General features: G+C 46.2%; 1 protein-coding gene across 4 annotated transcripts in view; it reads right to left on the reverse strand.

Moving 5' to 3' along the window:
* LOC144480582 (casein kinase I-like) overlaps positions 1-22,540 on the reverse strand; it is a 214,758-nt gene that overhangs the window by 180,635 nt on the left and 11,583 nt on the right. For all 4 annotated transcript variants that reach the window (XM_078200198.1, XM_078200197.1, XM_078200196.1 and 1 more), the window contains exons 2-3: positions 21,580-21,688; positions 12,370-12,793 (exon numbers count right to left, since the gene is read on the reverse strand). In XM_078200198.1, the coding sequence (XP_078056324.1) occupies positions 12,370-12,565 (196 nt within the window). In that variant the 5' untranslated portion in view covers positions 12,566-12,793; positions 21,580-21,688. The remainder of the gene's footprint in view (positions 1-12,369; positions 12,794-21,579; positions 21,689-22,540) is intronic.

Genomic DNA, 22,540 nt, shown 5'->3' on the forward strand with positions numbered 1-22,540 from the left:
AACACCAGGTTAAAGTCCAACAGGTTTATTTGGTAGCAAATAAAGCAAAGATATGAACATAACAGCCCCTTGGGATGCAATGTGGGTGGGGAACAACTTGTGCTGTTGTAAGTTTACCGCAATTGACCAGGGTGGAGAGGTGGTAGTGGTAACATCTCTGGATTAGCATTCCAGAGGCCCGGGCTAATGTTCTGGGGACACGGGTTTAAATCAGAATCCTACAGTGCAGGGAGGCCATTCAGCCCATCGAGTCTGCACCGACCACAATCTCACCCAGGCCCTATCCCCATAACCCCATGCATTTAACCCTAGCTCATCCCCCCTGACACTAAGGGGTAATTTAGCACAGCCAATCCACCTAACCCGCACATCTTTGGAGAGTGGGAGGAAACCGGAGCACCCGGAGGAAACCCACGCAGGTACAGGGAGAACGTGCAAACAGATGGTGACCCAAGCCGGGAATCAAACCCGGGTCCTTGGCGCTGTGGGGCAGCAGTGCTAACCACTGTGCCACCGTGCCGCCCTAATCCTGACACAACAGCCGGTAAAATTTAAATTCAATTAATAAATCTGGAATTGAAAGCTCGTCTCTGTAATGAAATTATTAGAAATAGAAATAGAAACCCTACAATACAGAAAGAGGCCATTCGGCCCATCGAGTCTGCACCAACCACAATCCCACCCAGGCCCTACTCCCATATCCCTACATATTTACCCGCTAATCCCTCTAACCTACGCATCTCAGGACACTAAGGGGCAATTTTTAGCATGGCCAATCAACGCACATCTTTGGACTGTGTGAGGAAACCGGGGCACCCGGAGGAAACCCACGCAAACACGAGGAGAACGTGCAAACTCCACACAGACAGTGACCCAAGCTGGGAATCGAACCCGGGTCCCTGGAGCTGTGAAGCAGCAGTGCTAACCACTGTGCTACCGTGCTGCCCATTGATTGTCGTGAAAACCCATCTGGTTCACTAATGTCCTTTAGGGAAAGAAATCTGCCATCCTTACCCGGTCTGGCCTGAATGTGACTCCAGAGCCACAGCAATGTGGTTGACTCTCAACTGCCCTCTGAAATGGCTCAACAGTCCACTCAGTTCAGGGCAATTAGGAATGGGCAACAAAATGCTGGTCCAGCCAGTGACGCCCGTGTCCCATGAAAGAACAAAGGAGTAAAACGATTCAAGCAGTGCACGGCACTTTATGCAATCTCAAATAAAACAGCAAAAAGTGCTCCTTACAAGTCGTGTAGGTACTACAATGGGTGGATTAAGGCAAATAGTGCACGGTCATCTTAAGAGGAAGTTAGGTAAGCATGAGAAAAAGGAACAGGAGGAAGATGGGAGGAAGAGGCCTGGTGGACAGCTTGTGCACTGTAAATTCTAGATAGAGGAACTTTCCATGATCCATTACCTTAAACAATTCAAGATTCAGATGGAAACTCCTTACGGGCAGGTGAGTAAAGTTTAAAGTTTATTTATTAATCACAAGCAAGGCTTACATTAACCTTGCAATGAAGTTACTGTGAAATTCCCCTAGTCGCCACACTCCGGCGCCTGTTCGGGTAAACGGAGGGAGAATTTAGCATGGCCGATCCACCTAACCAGCGTGTCTTTTGGACTGTGGGAGGAAACCGGAGCACCCGGAGGAAACCAACGCAGACACGGGGAGAATGTGCGGGGGAGTGTGGTGTGGGGAACACGGGGAAACTCCACACACAGTGACCCAAGCCGGGAATCGAACCCGGGTCCCTGGCGCTGTGAGGCAGCAGTGCTAACCACTGTGCCACCATAATGGACAATAGAGAGCAGCTCACACCTCCAGGTTTGGTCTGAAAAGTACCTCGGGCTAATGAACTTTCATGGGTGTTGAGGGGTGGAAAGGCAGAGAAAGCCATTCAGGTAGAAATCAGAAACATCCCCATATTACTCTTTTTAGAAGGGCTGGCCAACTCAATAGTTGCAACAGAAGCCCAGGTTATAGCAGTTGACTGAATAAATGTGTTTGATCTGGGCAGGCTGGGCAAAGAGCTGGGCACAGGCAAGTAGGGGGCCAAGCGAGAAGCTGATTCACAAGTTCATACGGCCCACTGAGGTAACATTGGCTGCAATTAGAGCGTAGCTTCTTGGAGCTATTCAATGAGTCACTGAGCATTAAGAGAGCTAGCTGACTAAAGGAAGGCCTCCAAACAGGGGGCTGTGCAATACTGTAATTATAATGCAAGTCCTTGTGGCATGCCAACTGGGGTAGCATGCATGTGTTAGATGCGGAGCACAGGGTAGTTTCTGAATGCAATGTACGGAACAAAGAACCACGCGCTTAATCGTCAAGTCCGATGAGCAAGAGTCAGTATATCAGTGTAATTACAGTATTGCTTTCTTCAGCATATTTTGTACTTAGCTACTGTTAACCAAAGAACAGACATGTTCTAATTTCTCACATCAGCCTTCCCAAATCGGGCACAGCACAGGCTAAATCCCTTGCATCACCCAAAGAACAGTACATCCTATTACATCCAGTGAGAACTGTTAATGGGTGAAGCCAGAATACTGGGGAAGGGATCCCAAATTAAACCACAGCCAGCTTGCCCTCGGTGCCTCCTCCAAGCCATTTTGTCACAACATCAGTGACTAATTAGATATTATTTTTGAATCAACTGAAAGGCAGGAAGTCGTCACCAACGATTTACACAAAAGGGGGCCTGAAGCTATCCTTTCAACTCATGCTGCCAACAAGGTTTGAAGACAGTCAGAAGGCCACCTGCCATTGGAGATTTAGTAAATATTCTGAACCTCTTGTTATACTCCTGACTCTAGCTGGTTCTGGGACGGCACGGTGGCACTGCTGCCTCACAGCGCCAGGGACCCAGGTTCGATTCCCGGCCTTGGGTCACTGTCTGTGTGGAGTTTGCACATTCTCCCCGTGTCTGCGTGGGTTTCCACGTCTGAAAGACGTGCTGGTTTGGTGCGTTGACCGTGCTAAATTCTCCCTCAGTGTACCCGAACAGGCGCTGGAGTGTGGCGACTAGGGGATTTTCACAGTAACTTCATTGCAGCGTTAATGAATGTCTACTTGTGACACCAATAAATGGAAACAATGATTTACACAAAAGGGGGCCTGAGGCTATCCTTTCAACTCATGCTCCCAAAACGGTTTGAAGACAGTCAGTAGGTCGCTGGAAGTTCAGTAAATATTCTGAACCTTTGTTATACTCCTGACTGCTGGTTCAAGCAATCGGATAGCAGAAGATAAAACATGGCGCCGTATGCCCAAGTGGAAACTCGGGACTTCTTCAAATCAAAAGCGACCAAATATTGCAAAGATATTATAATGCAAAAGAAAAACTCAAACATGCATATTTGATCCACTGCTTCTGTACAAGCTGAGCCCAGCAATGTCAGGGGGTGTTTGTTTTGTCACCATCACTCCTGGAACCTGCTGGGCCCATGACATGCTTTCTGAAAGTAGCAGATGGGAGCATAACGCAATTAGAAAAATGTTCCATTAACTTGTATCAAGAGAGTGTAAACAGGAGGGACACACACACACACATATATATAGTTACAGATCTTTCGAATACCCCTCCCCAACCCAGCTCTCTCCTTTTTTGGCTGTGTTTTCCTCGTACCTCTGTGAAGTGCTTTGGGGTGTCTCTCCCCCCGCCCCCCCGCTAAGAGACGCCGCATAATTACAAGTTATTGTTCTGTCACGCACAAACACCCCCGCTCATGAGTCAAGGGATAAATACCCAGTCCATTAAAAGATCAGCATATTTATTGACTTTGAAATTTTCATCCAGAGTGTTTTTGTGTAAAGCGCCGCTGATTCCAAAGGGCACCCTTTGGAAAAATCCCGATGGAAACTATATTGCCGCTCCGTTTGGAGAGGGGAGGAGTGGGGGGGTTTATCTTCAAATTAAAGGCTACGGCCGCTTAACACAGGCGTCTCACTGCTCGTGTCAGATGTTGCCCTCTATAACCGCAGCCTGTGTGAAGGTTACGGTACTTCAAAGATGCCAAACAGTCGCAGCTGGAAGGAGGGTTCCGCGTTGCACTTTGCTCAAAGTACTGACACTGGCCCTCCCAGTCAGCACCACACCCCTTGTCCAGCGGAGAGGTGGGAGCCACGGTTAATGATGGTCAGCAGCTAATTCCCATCAATGTTCATTTGGGGGGGGCACAAAGTTAAACTACAGAAGATGTAAATAAATATAGCATAGCGTCAGTTCTCTGAAATCAATATAAACCGCATGTGGCCACTGGCACACCATCCAACTGTAATTCAACTACGTATGAGTGAATAAACCTTACAGCTCATCACACCCCCACAGCCCACACAACATTACATCTGCTACCACATGACAATTAGTAGGGCACAACTGGGGGAAGAGATTGGAAACAAGCTCATTTGAGACGTCAGCAATTTCTGTGGCTGTGGAAAGTGTAAGATTCTGTGTCATCCTTTCTTTTATTCATTTGTGGGACATGGGCATCGCTGTCTGGCCAGCATTTATTGCCCATCCCTAGTTGCCCTTGGAGGGCAGTTGAGTGTCAACCACATTGCTGTGGCTCTGGAGTCACATGTAGGCCAGACTGGGTAAGGACGGCAGATTTCCTTCCCTAAAGGACATTAGTGAACCAGATGGGTTTTTCCTGACAATCGACAATGGTTTCATGGTCATCAGTAGATTCTTAATTCCAGGTATTTTTTATTAAATTCAAATTCCACCATCTGCTGTGGTGGGATTCGAACCCAGGTCGCCAGGGCAGCTTCTGAATTAATTGTCGAGCGATAATACCACGAGGTCATTGCCTCCCCTCTTGTCTGCTCCTTCCATCTTATTTTGAAGTGACTGACAATAGAACGAAGGCAATAATTATATTTCCAACGAGAGGTGTGGCTATGATCTGGAATGCACTGCCCAAGTGTGGTGGTGGTGACAGGTACAATCACAGCTTCCAAAAGATTAACAGAAGCAACTGAAGAGAGAAAAGGTCCGTGAGGCTATGGTAGAACGGCAGGGGAATGGGACTAACTGAACCATTCAATGATTACTGCTGAGAAAAAAAAGAGAGACATGCTACCAAAGCTTTTCATCCTGAACTCATCAGGACAGACACAAGAATACCAAATTTCAAAGGGAGCAATAGTTTATAGTGCTCGAGAAAAGGTAGGCCAGTGGAATGAACAGTCGAGACGGTGCCATGAAGAATGCACTGGGGAACTATTCTCCGTGGCAGTGCCTCCAGAACTGCATTGATTTAGGTCACAGAAACAGGCCACTCAGCCCAACAAGTTTAGACCCCACGAGCCTCATCCTAAACCATTTTGCCTAATTCTATCAGATCTTCCGATTCCTTTCTCCCTCATCTGCTTATCGAGCTTCCCTTCACTTGTGTCTATACAAGTGCATCGCACGATAGTGAATTTCATATTCGCACCAGTCTCCGGTTGTGGAAGTTTCTCCCGAAATCCTTATTGGATTTCAGTGATTTGTATCCCCTTAGTTTTGGACTTCCCAGTCCTCCCACCCAACAAGTAGAAACATTTCTCCATACCTTGTCTTACTTTTGTGTTTTTTTTTAATTCATTCATGGGACATGGGCATCGCTGGCTGGACAGTATCTCGAGTTACCCTTGAAACTGAGTGGCTTACTAGGCCACTTCAGAGAGCAGCTGAAAGTCAACCACATTTCTGTGGCTCGGGAGTCACATGTAGAATAAAGAATAGAATCCCGACGGTGCAGAGGGAGGCCATTCAGCCCATCGAGTGCACCAACAACAATCCCACCCAGGCCCTATCCTCATAAGCCCACAACATATTTACCCCGCTAATCCCTCTAACCTACACATCCCAGGACACTGAGGCGCAATTTAGCATGGCCAATGCACCCAAGCTGTACATCTTTGGATTGTAGGAGGAAGCCGGAATACCCGAAGGAAGCCCACGTAGACACGGGGAGAACGTGCAAACTCCACACAGACAGTGACCTAAGGCCGGAATCGAACCCAGTTCCCTGGAGCTGTGAGGCAGCAGAGCTAATCACTGTGCCACCGTGCCGTCCATGACCAAATCCTCCTTGTAAAACTGCTGGTTCTCTGTTCTACAAACATTGTGTATTCTGTGTAGGCCAGACCGGGTAAGGATGACAGATTTCCTTCCCTAAAGGACATTAGTGAACCAGATGGGTTTTTCTGACAATCAAGAATGGTTTCAGGGTCACCAGTAGATTCTTAATTCCAATTTTTTATTGAATTCAAATTCCACCATCTGCCGTGGCGGGATTCGAACCCAGATCCCCAGAACATTCGCTGAGTTTCTGGATTAATAGTCTAGCGATGATACCATAAGGCCATCGCCTTCCCAAGATGTAAAGACATCTATTAGGTCACTCTCAGCATTCTCTTTTCTAGAAATTTTCATGAACTACATGACTAAAGCAACTCGCCATTCTCACTTCAACATCATCTGCCAAACACATGACCATGAAGCACAAGACGTTGGTGACACCATTAGCTCCAGAATTGCCTCCAATTAAATAGCATCCTGACTTGAGCATTTATATCAAACCAATTGCTTCATCTCTGGGCCAAATACTGGAATCCCCCACTGAACACCATCTGGGGTGTACCTTTGCCAGAAGACCCAAGGGGCTCCAAGGGGGAAAGCCTGGTAACTCCTGCTCAGAACAATCGGGAATGGATGACAGCAGCCTTGCCAAATGGTCTCCCGCCCATAATTTTTGCAATCTTTTTAACATTGTCTGCATCTCAAGGACAAAGGAGCAAAACTGCACCGTACACTTCAAATTAACTGTACTTAACACACAGAGAATTCACTTTATTTGTAGGACAGAGAGGCAGCAGTTTTACAAGGAGGATTTGGTCATGGGTGGTACAGTGGTGAGTACTGCTGCCTCACAGCACCAGAGACCCGGGTTTGAATCCTGGCTTGGGTCACTGTCTGTGTGGGTTTCCTCCGGGTTCCTCCCACAGTCCTGGTTAGGTGCATTGGCCATGCTAAATTCTCCCTCCGTGTACCCGAACAGGCAACTAGTGTGGCGACTAGGGGATTTTAACAGCAACTTCATTGCAGTGTTCATAGAATAGAATCCCTACAGTGCAGAAGGAGGCTATTCGGCCCATTGAGTCTGCACCAACCACAATCCCACCCAGACCCTATTCCTGTAACCTCACATATTTACCCTGCTAATCCCCCTGACACCAGGGGGATTAGCAGGTCAATTTATCATGGCCAATCCACCTAACCTTTGGACTGTGGGAGAAAACCGGAGCGGCCAGAGGAAACCCATGCAGACACGGGGAGAATGTGCAAATTCAGTGACCCAAGCCAGGATTCAAACCTGGGTCCCAGGCACTGAGAGACAGCAGTGCTAACCACTGTGCCGCCCAAGACCAAATCCTCCTTGCAAAACTGGAGCACCCGGAGGAAACCCACGCAGACATGGGGAGAATGTGCAAAGTCTACACAGACAGTGACCCGAGGTTGGAATTGAACCCAGGTCCTCGGCGCTGTGAGGCAGCAGTGCTAACCACTGTGCCATCGTATTAATGTATTTATGACACTAATAAATAAACTTTAAAATAAAAACAATTTTAATCTATAAAAATCTAGATTTTACATTTCTCCGTGTTCTGCAGACATAAAAAGATTCTTAACCATCTAGATGCTTACTCATAGCTGGGTGGTGGGTGGGGTCTAACCCTCACTGCCTGTCAGAGCTTTCACCTGAATAGTGCAAAGGGCAAGGAACCAGTAACAAATTAAACAGAATCGAACTCGGATTTCCCTACAAGTAAATAATTAATATTCAGCAGCAAGGTGAAACACGAGTCAACACTGCTTTGTTTCTACAAGAGGCTATCCCTTCGACATGACTGGGCAACCGCTTTGGATACAAGCAAAGCAATAACTTGCATTTATATAGCGCCTACAACACAGTGAGATGTTCGTAGCTGCTTCGCAAGTGTGTTATCAAGTATAATTTGATACTGAGGCATATAGCTGGCCAAGAGAGGGGTCAAAGAGGTAGGTTACAATGAGAAACACTCCACTAGACTTTGGTTAATGCGATTGCTTTCCAGGAACATACAATACCAGAAGTTTTTCCGCAAGAGCTAACTAAGTGGGGAGTGGAATAAAGTCACCTGAAACCAGGCACGTCACCTGCCTGTCCTCAACTTCAAAACTGAGGGAGATTGTAAAATAAGCAACATTACAGCACTAAATTCCTGAACGCCAATTTATATGGCATCTGACATAAGCTATCTCGCCTCAGGTGACTCTGTAAATTCAGTGAGGTTGAACAGTACCCTGTTACATAAACCCTGCAAGTGCAATGTTCCACCCTCTCTGCACTCACTTGCAATATGGATTGGTACATGTGAACTTGTCAAGAGAAGTGATCAGGAATGAAATGATGGAAGGGGAGCTCCGGGCTGGGGGTGGGAGACACGGGGAAAAAGTGCAAACTCCACGTAGCCACCCGAGGCCAGAATCGAACCCGGGTCCCCGGCGCTGCGAGGCAGCAGTGCTAACCACTGTGCCGCCCAATCAAATAGCTATCCCTTTGGCTCAGTGTCAATGTTTGCCTGATTGAACCCACGTGAAGCACCTTGGGATAGCTTCCTACATTAAAGTCACTATATAAATGCAAGTTCTTACTTTCCCATTGTGGCTTGATCTGCGTTTCTATCATGCCTTTCATGACATTCCAAAGCTCTCCACAGCCAATGAATTACTGTAAGTGCAGTCGCTGCTGTAATATGAGAAACGTAGCATCGACTTTGTGCACAGAATTAGTCCGCAAAGAGCAACGTGATAATGACTAGATACTCCCTCTTTAAAAGAGGTACAGTACTGGACAAATGAAGGCAGCATGACGGCGCAATGGTTAGCACTGCTGCCCCCTCAGCTCTAGGGGCCTGGATTCCATTCCGGCCTTGGGTGACTGTGTGGAGTTTGCACATTCTCCCCGTGTCTGCGTGGGTTTTCGCTGGGTGCTCCTGTTTCCTCCCACAGTCCAAAGATGTGCGGGTTAGGTGGATTGGCCATGGTAAATTGCCCCTTAGTGTCCCATCATGTGTAGGTTTGGGGGATTAGCCATGGTAAATTTGGGGTTACAGGGATAGGGCGGGGGAATGGGCCTGGGTAAGACACTGTCAGAGAATCACTAGATGGGCCGAATGGTCTCTTCTGCACCGGATGGATTCTATGGTCCAATGATTCCATGAAAGGAGTGGGTTAGATCAAGAGTAGGAGTCTAGGAATGAAAAGTGCTGCTAAATACAGCTAGAGACATTGGAAACAAAGTCCCGAAAGCCTTGACCTAGCAACAAATTGGAGGGCCGAAGAGCCTGTTTCCTGTGCTGTCCTGTTCTTTGTTCTAAATAAAGGAGAAATGGATGAAACAGAAGAGGAAGTAAAGGCAAATGGGTGGATAACACAGAGACGTGGACCAAAAGAGGCGTGAGGAAAGCCAGAGAAGACGATGATGCCAATGGCCCCACTAAGGCCATGGTGACAATGAACAAACACCTTGCACTAGAACCCCCTCAGCTGGGAATGTCAGCCTAGGTTTCTGTAGACAAATCTCTGGCGTGAGACTCGAATGGACAACATTCTGGCTCAGAGGCGCGAGAGGCTACTGCATGGCGTGACAAGCCTTCGGTTATACATTGCATAGTCTGGTTTGCCACTCATTGTCAAATGCCCTAGCGACAAGTGATGCAAATACTTGGAAAACTGGGTTATCTGAAATAAAATAGTGCAACAAGCAAAATATATATGAGCGATACGGAAAGCAAATCCACAAAAATATATTCTGAAAGGGACCATCATTCAACAGCAAGACATTACAACACAGCTGATGCTTCCAGCCCTGGTCCAAATATATATATACGCAATTATTTATGGCTTTCAAAATGAGGAGTGGCACCTAATTACTGTACAGGGTCCAAACCTTCCTCCAACAGAGTCTCTGAGGCACCAATGGGAAGAGGAGCCCATGACGCTTGTGGCCATCCACACTTACTGAAGGATGAACCATTTTTTTAAATACAGATTTGGGGACGGTAACATCGACGTTTGCGTTGAGTTATACACAACGTGCACCAGGGGGAAAATGCCATTCTGCCCAACGGATCCAAGCCTGGGTTTACGCTCACACCAGCCTCCCCTCAAGCAGCATAACATGTTCTTTTCTCTCTCGTACCTTCCTATTAGATCAATCTCCTTTGAATACCTGTTTTCTTGGGATATGAGTCACTCGCGAGGTATTTATTAACTCGGCAGAAGTGGGCCGCTGTCGTAACTTGAGGCAACAAATAAGGTAGTCGAATGCGTTGTTCAAAAGGAGGAACTTCTTCATATAAATAACAAAGTGTAACCATAACAGTAACTCAGCAGAACTGTAATATAAACTATGAGAACAGGAGCACTAGTAAAACAGGTCTTGTTTACAGATCACCCCCCTGCAGACTGAAAAAGCCCACCAAATGCTCAGAACCCTCAAACCAGCAAAACAATTACATCGGAGAAAGGCTTATTCTGTACTCAATATGACACTCTGTAACAGGAAACCATCTTCAAATGTTGAACACAAGCCTTGCAAGGTAAAAGCACCATTTAACAGAGGGCAAGGTGGCAGTGCCACTCGCGCTGAAGCTACATCAGAGTGGCAGCTTATGATAACACCTGAATTTACCCACATACAGAGTTCGCCTGCTTTCATATGGTTCCTAAACCGGTATCGAGAATCTGGTCCGAACCTCTCAAAGGTCGTCAAGAGGCCAAGAACAAGGAGCCATAGATACCAGATTAAACGGAGGAGTTTTTTAAAATTCGTGTCACAAGTAGGCTTACATTAACACTGCAATGAAGTTACTGTGAAAATCCCCTAGTCGCCGCACTCCGGCGCCTGTTGGGGTACACTGAGGGAGAATTTAGCATGACCAATGCACCCTAACCAGCATGTCTTCCAGACTATGAGGGGAATTCAGAGCATCCGGAGGAAACCCACGTAGACACGGGTAGAACTTGCAGACTCCACACAGACAGTGACCCAAGCCGGGAATCAAACCCAGGTCCCTGGCGCTGAGGCAGCAGTGCTAACCACTGTGCCACCCCAAATTTAGAACGGGGACATGGAATTGACTTCCAGGGTTGAGGGATAAAGAATTGTCAAGTTCATGCTTGGATTAGACTGGCTCGGTGGAGGAAGGAAAAGGAAGGGTGATTCTAGGGTGACACCCAGAGCCTTCTGACTCAGACACGAAGAGTGAGTGCTTCTCACTGAGCCACGGCGGCACAGTGGTTAGCACTGCTGCCTCACAGCACTGGGGGCCCAGGTTTGATTCCCAGCTTGGGTCACTGTCTGTGCGGAGTTTGCACGTCCTCCCCGTGTCTGCATGGGTTTCCTTCAGGTGCTCCGGTTTCCTCCCACAGTCCGAAAGACGTGCTGGTTAGGGTGCATTGGCCGCGTTAAATTCTCCCTCAGTGTACCCGAACAGGCGCCAGAATGTGGCGACTAGGGGATTTTCACAGCGACTTCATTGCAGTGTTAATGTAAGCCTACTTGTGACACCAATAAATAAATAAGCTTTAAACATAAACTTTATTTGACACCAACACTAAGAGGCTAACCACGATAATGAACAGGTTGTGTTTGAATGCTGCCTTGGTACGTAAAGGATAAAATACCTGACAATAATTGTGCCCAACTGATGGTAAGCTAGGAACAGATCCGGGAAGGGTGACCAAGGATAACCTTAGAAATACGTTTTGAAAAGTGTTTTAAATAGACAGAAAGATTGGGACAGGAGCTCCAGAGAATAGAACCAAGATAGTTAAAGCCCCCAATTCCATTGGTGTGGGATAAAGAGGAGACTTACAGCAGAGGGAGAATGATGCACATTAAGGGGTTGGAGGAACTTGCAAAGGAACATTCCAAAAGTCATCAACCACATCAGGCAGTCTTGCAATTCCAAGGGAATCACTGATAAGAGACCCACAATTCCGGCTCCCTCCTGCCCTCCAGTAGTAGAAGTTACGTATCATGGAAAAATTAAGGAAAAGATGGACAAAATCAAGTGGAAACCTTTTCCTCAAATGTAAATCACAATGGGACACCAAGGTAAACGCTGAGGCAAATATTGGCACTCACCAAATATTTGAAGTTCCTGTTAAGAAGGCTGTGCAAAACGGTTAGGCTGGCCAATGGTCCAAGGACATCGTTGGCAGCCTACTTGGATTCTTGGATTTTTCTAATGAGCCATCAGAAAGTTAGTTGCAAAATGGGAGTAGCCAAGACAATAATGAACGTGCTTGGTGGGGACTGCACTTACCTAACCGAAGTTCCCCGAAGTTTCCACAGCCAATCTTCTTGCCAACCCTGAAGTTTGGTCCAACCATGAGAACACCAGATGACTGGTTCGAGCCGGGGCGGGTGCCATGGGGGCTCCGCGTAGTCTGCTTGCTAGTTCGCCGCGTCTCTTCCCCTTTCTCCTTCTCTCGGTCTCTGCTTGTTCGACCAGATTCCATAGCAGGCAGCTGCTCACCGCTGACCCAAGGAAGTCCAGAGCTCTCGTGTTAAATGCACCAACTTGGTGGGCAATGCTGAGTCCGTAAGTGGGATCAAAGATGGTCATTGAAGAGCATTGCTGTCTTCAGATCTGATAGCCATCCATCTCCTTATCGCCAGGAAAACAAATTAACTGCCTCCGTCCTCATGGGTGCTTCTCACTCACATTGGCAAGACAAAAATGAACCCTGGAAAACAAAAATATTAATTTATAATTCCTTATTCAAAGTAATTAACTGAAACTATGTTTAAAACATTCTTTTCGAGTCATCCATTGCGTTCAGACATTTGCACATGTCCAGATCAATTCTTAGTTAGCCAAGCTAACTCCTGGCTCCAGCTCTGTCCAAGACCACAATAAACTACAAAGGATCATGAACGAAGCCCAGTCCATCACGCAAACCAGCCTCCCATCCATTGACACTGTCTACACTTCCCGCTGCCTCGGCAAAGCAGCCAGCTTAACCAAGGACCGCATGCACCCCAGACATTCTCTCTTCCACCTTCTTCTATTGGAAAACAGATACAAAGCTTTGAGGTCACGTACCAACCGACTCAAAAACAGCTTCTTCCCTGCTGCCATCAGACTTTTCAATGGGCCTATCTCGCATTAAGTTGATCTTTCTCTACACCCTAGTGTAACACTACATTCTGCACTCTCTCCTTTCCTTCTCTACGTACGGTATGCTTTGTCTGTATAGCGTGCCAGAAACAATACTTTTCACTGTATGCTAATACATGCGACAATAATAAATCAAATCAAGCATCAACTCACATTAGAAGGATGAGGGGGGAATCTCATTGAAACTTACAGAATAGATAGAGTGGACGTAGGGAAGATGTTTCCATTAGTAGGAGACTAGAATCCGAGGGCACAGCCCCAGAATAAAGGAGTGATCCTTTAAAACCGAGATGAGGAGGAATTTCTTCAGCCAGAGGGTGGCTAATCTGTGGAATTCATTGCCACAGAAGGCTGTGGAGGCCGGGTCATTGAGTATATTTGAGAGAGAAATAGATAGCTTGATTGGTAAGGGGATCAAAGGTTGTGGGGAAAAGGTAGGAGAATGGGGTTGAGAAACTTATCAGCCATGATTGAATAGTGGAGCAAACTCGATGGGCCAAATGGCCTAATTCTGCTGCTATATCTTAGGGCATTAAACATGCTTGCAGTGATTACATCAAGAGCTTCAAAGTTTCAATGCCCACTAGCAGATCACCTTTGTTCAGGATGAGAGGGGGGGACAGGCCAAAGTTGTACCATCCAAATTGTGCCTTCTGAGTTGCGACAGGAAGTACATTTAAACAGAGATGAGGAGAATCATTTTCTCAGAGGGTGGTGTGACATTGGAACTCTCTACCTCAGAAAGCAGTGGAGGCAGGGGTCATTGAATATTTTTAAGATGGAGGTAGATTAATTCCTTTGCCAAACAAGAATCAGGTTATCAGGGGTAGATGAGATGGCGGAATTGGAAATACAAACAGTTCAGCCATGATCTTATCAAATGGCGGGGCAGGCTCCAGGGCCAAATGGGCGGCACGGTGGTTAGCACTGCTGCCTCACAGCGCCAGGGACCCGGGTTCGATTCCGGCCTCAGGTCACCGTCTGTGTGGAGTTTGTACATTTTCCCCGTGTCTGCGTGGGTTTCCTCCGGGTGCTCCAGCTTCCTCCCACACTCCAAAAATGTGCAGGTTAGGTTGATCGGCCATTGTAAATTGCCCCTTAGTGTCGGGGGATTAGCAGGGGAAATACGTAGGGCTACAGGGATATTGGGTGGGGTTGTTGTTGGCACAGGCATGATGGGCCGAATGGCCTCCTTCAGCTCCTTCATAGGGATTCTATGATTCTGCTCTTATGTTCGTATGTTTGTGAATCTATTAGAAAAGACTGAGTATGCTGGGCATCCAGAGGGCAGGTGACCTGACAGTGGACTTTAAAAATTATGAAGAACCTGAAAATGTATTTGATGTACCTGCGGAGAGTGCAAAACTAAGCTCATAAATGTAAGATAGTCACTGCTAAATCTAACAAGGAATTCAGGAGCAACTTCTTACCTGGTGGTTAGCATGGAATGTGCCACCACACAGGCTGGTTGAGCGTACATGCATTTATATTCTCATAAATATAAGGGTAACGGAATAGAAAATGATGACGAGATGAGATAAAGCTGGGTGGGAGATGGCTCTGGTTCACTGGGGTATCGCCCCGCTCAGTCAGGTGGCCTGTTTCTGTGCTGCAAATTCCACGCAAAGGCACAGTGAATGAATGAGATGCTCACAGGTGATGGAGACTATAAAGCAAGATGTCATGTATAATGGTTGCCAAACATCTTCGAAGAACACTGGCCAGTGACGTTCCCCCGAATACCTGTGACCAGGAGGAGACGGGTTTCAGACCAGCAACTCAAGAAATGATTCTTATAAGACCATACAGACCATAAGACAGAGGATCAGAATTAGGCCACTCGGCCCTTCGAGTCTGCTGCGCCATTTAATCATGGCTGATATTTTCCTCATCCCCATTCTCCTGCCTTTTCCCTATAACCCCGATCCCCTTATTGATCAAGAACCTATCTATCCCTGTCTTAAAGACACTCAATGACCCGGCCTCCACAGCCTTCTGCGGCAAAGAGTTCCACAGATTCACCACTCTCTGGCTGAAGAAATTCCCCCTCATCTCTGTTTTAAATGATCGTCCTTTTAGTCTGAGGTTGTGCCCTCTGGTTCGAGTTTTTCCTACCAATGGAAACATCCTCTCCACGTCCACTCTATCCAGGCCTCGCAAGAAACGATATAGAGAATAGTCTTTCCTCTTAATAGTTTGTTTTAAAGATGGCTTTACTGACAAAATCATGGTGAAATAAAAATCCATTTCTCACAAGACCTGTTCCAAAAAAAAAGCCAAGTGCCTGCGATATTTTTTTACCCAAAGAACCTTTCTGAAAAAGCTGTCCAAAATCAAAATGACCAGGAGCCGATAAAAATTCAACCTTCCTAAACCAATTTGTGACAAAGTTGTCAAGTGTCTCGAGGAGTGCACATAATTTCACACATCATAAAAGACATGCATTGAATTTATGTACCGATAGAAAAGTCAAAATTACAATAGACCAAACACTGCATTTAACTTTTTGTCTCTTTGGATTTTTCTTCATGCACATTCATGTTTTGTGTGCCAATTTGCATGAATGTTTAAGCATGTTCAAAATGTAAAAACGGTCAACTAGATTCATTTAATCTCAAGTATTCTAAAAATTACGCTGACAACCAATTTCAGATTATCGGTCGGGCTCGCAGTGTGGTGCACTCACTGATGCTAGATGCTACATGTATTAAAACACTAGGCCCTGTACTTTGCAGACAGAAGGAACAGGTATGCACATTGCACCTGTTTCAACTAAAAATAGAGGAGCGCAGTTGATTTTTTTTTTCATTACAAATAGCCATGCTCTGGTTCATTCCCTCGGCATGATGTGGAGATACTGGCGTTGGCACAGTAAGGAGTCTCACAACACCAGGTTAGAATCCAATAGGTTTATTTGGCATCACGAGCTTTCGGAGCACTGCTCCTTCATCAGCTGAGTGGAATTGACTCAGTGGCGTTGTGAGACTTCTTACTCATTCCCTCGGGCAATGTCTTGACCAGCGTCAACCTTCCTGGTTTGAATTTAAACTAAGCTTGGCAGCTAACTGTTGGTTGTCAGTTAACTGGTACATTCTCCATGGCAACACCTCTACCAATCCGAGTCCACTTGTCAACCATCTTCATTCTCTTCTCAAAAAGTATAAACGATTGATCCCTTTACACTGGGTATTCTTGCAAATATCCTGATGAGTGCAAGACGAAAAGCTTCAACAGATTTTTTTTTCAGCAATACTCAAGTTCTGTACGATCAAACAACTGTTCATTTAACGGAAAAACAGCACATTTCCACTTTGAATAAGAAAAATAAATTTACATCGAAAACTGGAAGTCCTTGTTCTGTTCGAACAGATCTTGCGACAAATGGATTTTCGTTTTACCATAATTTTGGCAGTGAAGTCATCTTTGAAACAAACTTTGAACTTATGAAAAGAATGTTCTAACTCACGATTAATAAATAGTTTCTAATAGCATAATCAGAATACATCATCTCAGCTGCATTGGAAATAATAATGGTCACAATTAAAACCTGGTTCTCAAATCAAAGGCATTAAATATAATCACGGTGTAGCTATAGCATTCAAGCAGGCTTATTTCCAGCACAGTGATGTTTTTCATTAAAATAATCACTTGAAATTGTCAAGTGTGGCATAATGATTAGTCTTTTATCTGTACAATAAAACACGGTTCTTATTTTTTGCTTCTGGGGTTTATGCATAATGCAATCCAACTAGACAGGCACCAGGCGGGTTTGTTTTACGAGGGTGGTCAGGTTAGATTTGTATCCATTAGAGTTAAGAGCAAGAAGCGACTTGATCAAAAGCTGGAAGATCCCGAGGAGTTTTGACAGGTTGGCTGTGAAGAGGATGTTTTCTCTTGTGGGTGAATCTAGAATGAGGGGGTCACTGTTTAAATACACGGGATTGCCCATTTAAGGCAGATACGAGGAGAAATTTTTCTCTTTTGATCTGATTTGATATATTATTGGCACATGTATTAGTGTACAGTGACAAGTATTGTTTCTTGCACACTCTACAGACAAAGCATACCGTTCATAGAGAAGGAAAGGAGAGGGTGCAGAATGTAGTGTTATAGTCCAAAGATGTGTGGGTTAGGTTGATTGGCCATGCTAAATTGCCCCTTCGTGTCAGGGGACTAGCAGGGTAAATATTTGGGGTTACACGGATAGGGCCTGGGTGGGATGCCCTTTCAGAGAGTCGGTGCAGGCTCGATGGGCCAGATGGCCTTCTTCTGCACTGTAGGATTCTACGATTCCAGCTAGGGTGCAGAGAACGATCAACCTCTCAGAGTCATGAGTCTTTGGAACTCTCTGCCTCAGAAAGGCAGTGGAAGTAGAATCCTTGAATATTAAGAAAGAGGTAGATAGATTCTTGATAAGCAAGAGGGTGAAAGGTCATGGGGAGTGAGCGAGTGGTTACAATCAGATGAGTCCTGATCTTATTGAATGGGGGAGCAGGCTCGAGGGGCCGAGTGGACTACTTCTGCTCCTAATTCACATGTTAAGATGCAACTGAATAAGATCAGAAGCCACAAATGAGATGTTAAAGCGCCACAAACAGCTCAGGATTCAAAGCCCTGTGATAGATTGTTCATGCTACAATTGGAGTATTTAGATATGATATGACAGGAGTGTTTTATAATAGCAGTATTTGACTTTGTGATAGCAATGCCCCGCCACTCTCACCACCGACCTCCGCCCCACCACTAAGTCAGAAGCGCAGTGTTCAATCCCTGCTTCTGACCGTCCCAGCAATCATCCCTCTCGGGTCAGAGAGCTTTCGCTCCAAATTGCGTCTCGACATCCATTGGAAGCCTCATGTCTAATGGGTATTGATTAGTCACCTCATAATGGCATGGGTTGCGGGAGAGGATAGAAAAGCTGCCCACTGTACAGAGCTAATCACTCTAGGAGTTGGTATAAAGATGATACACGTTGATAGGAGTGTTCACGTCACATCTTAAATGACCAGCTCGGACACCCGTCCACTACTTCACATTATCCTGAGCTAAGAGCACGAAGATACAAAAAAAAAACAAGTGTTATGATCTCACATGAGATGATGGCTCAAACTCTGCGAATCCTGCCCAGATCCTCTCTGCATCGTACAAACTGTCTCAATGTTTCTGTGGGACCGAGTGGCCAGATCGACTTGCCGCAAGGTACCTATTACTGCGCTCAATCTGTGCCATGATGATACCATCCAAATGAAGCTTAGCTATCAACTGTGGAGCAATCACATATCCCCTTACTGTGATAACCACAGTCCATAACAAGAGAGAGAGACAGTGACCAAACACAATAAGATTATAAATGAGCACAGTAAAAGGGGAGATTCTATTTCCAGGATAAAGTATTGGGCACCAGCGCAGTATCTGCAACGTTGCAATTACTGACATAATGGCCTGTGTTCTCAAAGCTCTCCATATAAATCAAGATGAACCATAGCCAGCTAATTGCCACTAAAAAATAATGGGCCATTCTTCATTGCATAAAGGTCGAATGCTGCCACAAATCTGGCTGCCACAGCCCTGGCCCGTCTGAAAGGAAGCCCCCCCCCCCCTTGAGAAACGTGAAGCTGCACTGACCACGTTCTGCCGACTCTTATCAGCAAAACTGAGGCTGCCACTGAGGGGATAATGTGACGCATTGGCTCACCTCGGGTGGTCTGCCTTGGCAAGGGAAGGGTTTGTCAGTTAATAAACGCACTCCGAGTTTCTCAGCACGGGAAAGGAAGCTTCACAAAGCTCAGCTTCCAGTGGCAATTCCAAAGCCACGCCAGACCAACCTTAAACAGCTCCACATCTGCAATATTCAATTATCAAGTCGGAGAGAGAAATAAAAGCCTTCTTTATCGAACAATAAAACAGGCAGTCTCCCCCCCGCCCCCCGGGCGTAACCCCACCCCTGCCACACCCCGGTTCATCCTTACCTGACCTGCATTTATATAACTCCTTGCACGATCTCAGGGAGTCTAATGAAATGGGAGTCACCATTGTATGGCAGGAGACGTGACAACCAATTTGGATGGAAGGTTCACAGTGGGAGGTCGGCGGGGGGGAGGGGTGATTAGCTCAGCTGGCTAGACGGCTAGCACGTAGATGAGATAATGGCAACAGCGTGGGGTTTGATCCCCGTTCCAGCTGAGGCAAGCTCAGGGCCTGCCTCCCCACCCTGCTTGTAGTTTATTTTTTAAAAATTCACTGAACTTTCACATGGCTCAGCGAGCAGAGAATTAAGGAAGAAGCTGTTCCCACAAATGACGATGTGTTTTAGGCCAGGTAAAGTATTTTGGGTGTCGGTTGAGGGGTAAACAGCGGCCAGGACGCCAGGAGTACTTCCCTGCTCTTCTACAAAATACCCCCACCTGACAGGGCAGATACTGGCGGCACAGTGGTTAGCACTGCTGCCTCGCAGCGCCAGAGACCCAGGCTCGATTCCCGGCTTGGATCACTGTCTGTGTGGAGTTTGCACATTCTCCCCGTGTCTGCGTGGGTTTCCTCCGGGTGCTCCGGTTTCCTCCCACAGTCCGAAAGACGTGCTGGTTAGGGTGCATTGGCCATGCTAAATTCTCCCTCAGTGTACCCGAACAGGCGCTGGAGTGTGGCATCTAGGGGATTTTCACAATAAGTTCATTGTGGTGTGAATGTAAGTTTACTTGTGACTAATAAATAAACTTTTTTTCAACTTTTAAGGCAAGCACATTCAACAGTGTAATGCTCCCAAACACTACACAAAGGGTTGTGAACATAGCCCAGTACATCGCGCAAACCAGCCTCCCATCCATTGACTCTGTCTACACTTCCCGCTGCCTTGGAAAAGCAGCCGGCATAATTAAGAACCCCACGCACCCCAGACATACGCTCTTCCACCGGGGAAAAGATACAAAAGTCTGAGATCACGTACCAACCGACACAAGAAGAGCTTCTTCCCTGCTGCCATCACGCTTTTGAATGGACCTCCCTTATACTAAGTTGATCATTCTCTACACCCGAGCTGTGAGTGTAACACCATATCCTGCACCCTATTCAGTCCTTCTCCCCAATGTACTCTATGAATGGTATGCTTTGTATAGAGCGCAAGAAACATCACTTTTCACTGTATCCCAAGAATGTGACATTAATAAATCAAATCAACTCACTGAATTGTCAGCCTAGACCCTCCTACTCAAATCTCTGGAGTGGGACTCGAACCCACAACCTTCTGACTCAGAGGCGAGAACTCTACTGACTGAGCCACAACTGACATCCACAATATAAATCAACAGATGGTAACCATGATGTGGAGATGCCGGCATTGGATTGGGGTGGGCACATTAAGAAGTCTCACAACACCAGGTTAAAGCCCCAACAGGTTTATTTGGAATCACGAGCTTTCGGAGCGCCGCTCCTTCATCAGGCGAGTGACTCGCCTGATGAAGGAGCAGCACTCCAAAAGCTCGTGATTCCAAATAAACCTGTTGGGCTTTAACCTGGTGATGTGAGACTTCTTACTAAATCAACAGAGTTATCTTTGTTGTTTAAAGCTGGAGACAAAAACTTGTTTTAAATACAGATCATCCCCAAGTAGGACTGGATGAGATAAGAATCTGATGATTCAATTTATTTCTATGCTGAATCCCCATTTTTCTGTGTTATTTATACAAGTGAAAACAACCTCCATCCTATCAAATCCCCTCAAGATCTTTAGCACTCTGAATGCCACAGATTGAGTTTTGGATCGACAACTGTTTAGTGTTTGACTAACACACAATTACAGCTTCTCTACAATTCAACAAAGCTCAGAAGGCACCATAGGCCAGCGGAACAAAGGAAACACAATTTGGGGACTTCACACAGGCCAGAAATGTAGTGACCTTATTAGGAGATTCCAGGAACAGGTAAAACACTCAAGGATATATAAAGCAAAGCTTACCACGGGTAGAATTAATCCTGAAATTACATGGAAACCACGGAGAGGTGTCTATGAATTAATCACTGCAACAGGATAGTGTAACAAGAGCCTTTGTGGCTCGGAGCTACAGTAATTACACCAGCGCCTGGTTTCCCAGCTTCAAAAGAACACAGGCGCCCAGGCATTATTTTCATCGCAATGACAATTCCACACATCCAGCGGCAAAAGGGCCGGAGCTGGCTTACAGGTGACATTCACAAATTGACAAAAGGAGGAAAGGACTGGCATTCTCACAGCACATTTCGTGACCTCGGGATGTCCCAAAGTGCTTCACAGCCAGTGAAAAACATTGGAGATGCCGTCATTAGTTCTGGTGGGGGGAAAGCAATTTAAACTCTCACAACAGCGATAAAGCAATTGACCTGCTGTTCTGCCTTGGTGGTGTTGGTTGAGGGGTGAAGCTTTAGCCAGGACACCGGTGAGAACTCCCTTGCTCTTCTTCCAATGGTGGATGGGATCTTTTATGACCGCCTGAGGGTGAAAAGAGGACTTTGGTTTAGTGTCTCACCCACAAGGAAAATACTTCCAACAGTGCAGCACTCCATAAGATATAGGAGCAGAATTAGGCCATTCAGCCCATCGAGTCTGCTCCAACATTCAATCATGGCTAAGTTTCTCAATCCCATTCTCCCACCTTTTCCTCATAACCTTTGATCTCCTTACCAATCAAGAGCCTATTTCTGTCTTAAATACACTCAATGACCCGGCCTCCTCTGTGGCAACAAATTCCACAGATTCACCACCCTGTGGCTGAAGAAATTCCTCCTCATCTCGGTTCTAAAGGGTCATCCCTTTACACTGAGGCTGTGCCCTCGGATCCCAATCTCTCCTGCTAAGGGAAACATCTTCCCCCACGCCCACTCTATTCAGGCCTCGCAGTATTCTTTAAGTTTCAATGAGATCCCCTCCCCCCCCATCCTTCTAAACTCCATCGAGTGCAGACTCAAGAGTCCTCAAACGCTCCTCACACGCCAAGCTTTTCATTCCCGGGATCATTCCTGTGAACCTCCTCTGGACCCTCTCCATGGCCAGCACATCCTTCCTGAGATACAGGGCCCACTGAAGTGTCAGCCTTAGAATATATTTGTCTTCGGAGTGGGACATGAACTCCTAACCTGCTTACTCAACACCAAAAGCACAAAGGCCAACTTCAGAAACACATTACTATCACCATAGCTAACATGCTTTTGTATCTCATCGTTAACATGCAAGGACACCTCAGACACATCTCAAGGGACGCTGGGCAGATGCCAAGTTAAAGATGGATTTAGATGGCGTGGCCAAACATTGGGTCAAAGAGCAAAATAAAAGCAAAACACTGCG

Source organism: Mustelus asterias, chromosome 29, assembly GCF_964213995.1.
Source record: "Mustelus asterias chromosome 29, sMusAst1.hap1.1, whole genome shotgun sequence".
Classification (NCBI taxonomy): Eukaryota; Metazoa; Chordata; class Chondrichthyes; order Carcharhiniformes; family Triakidae; genus Mustelus; species Mustelus asterias.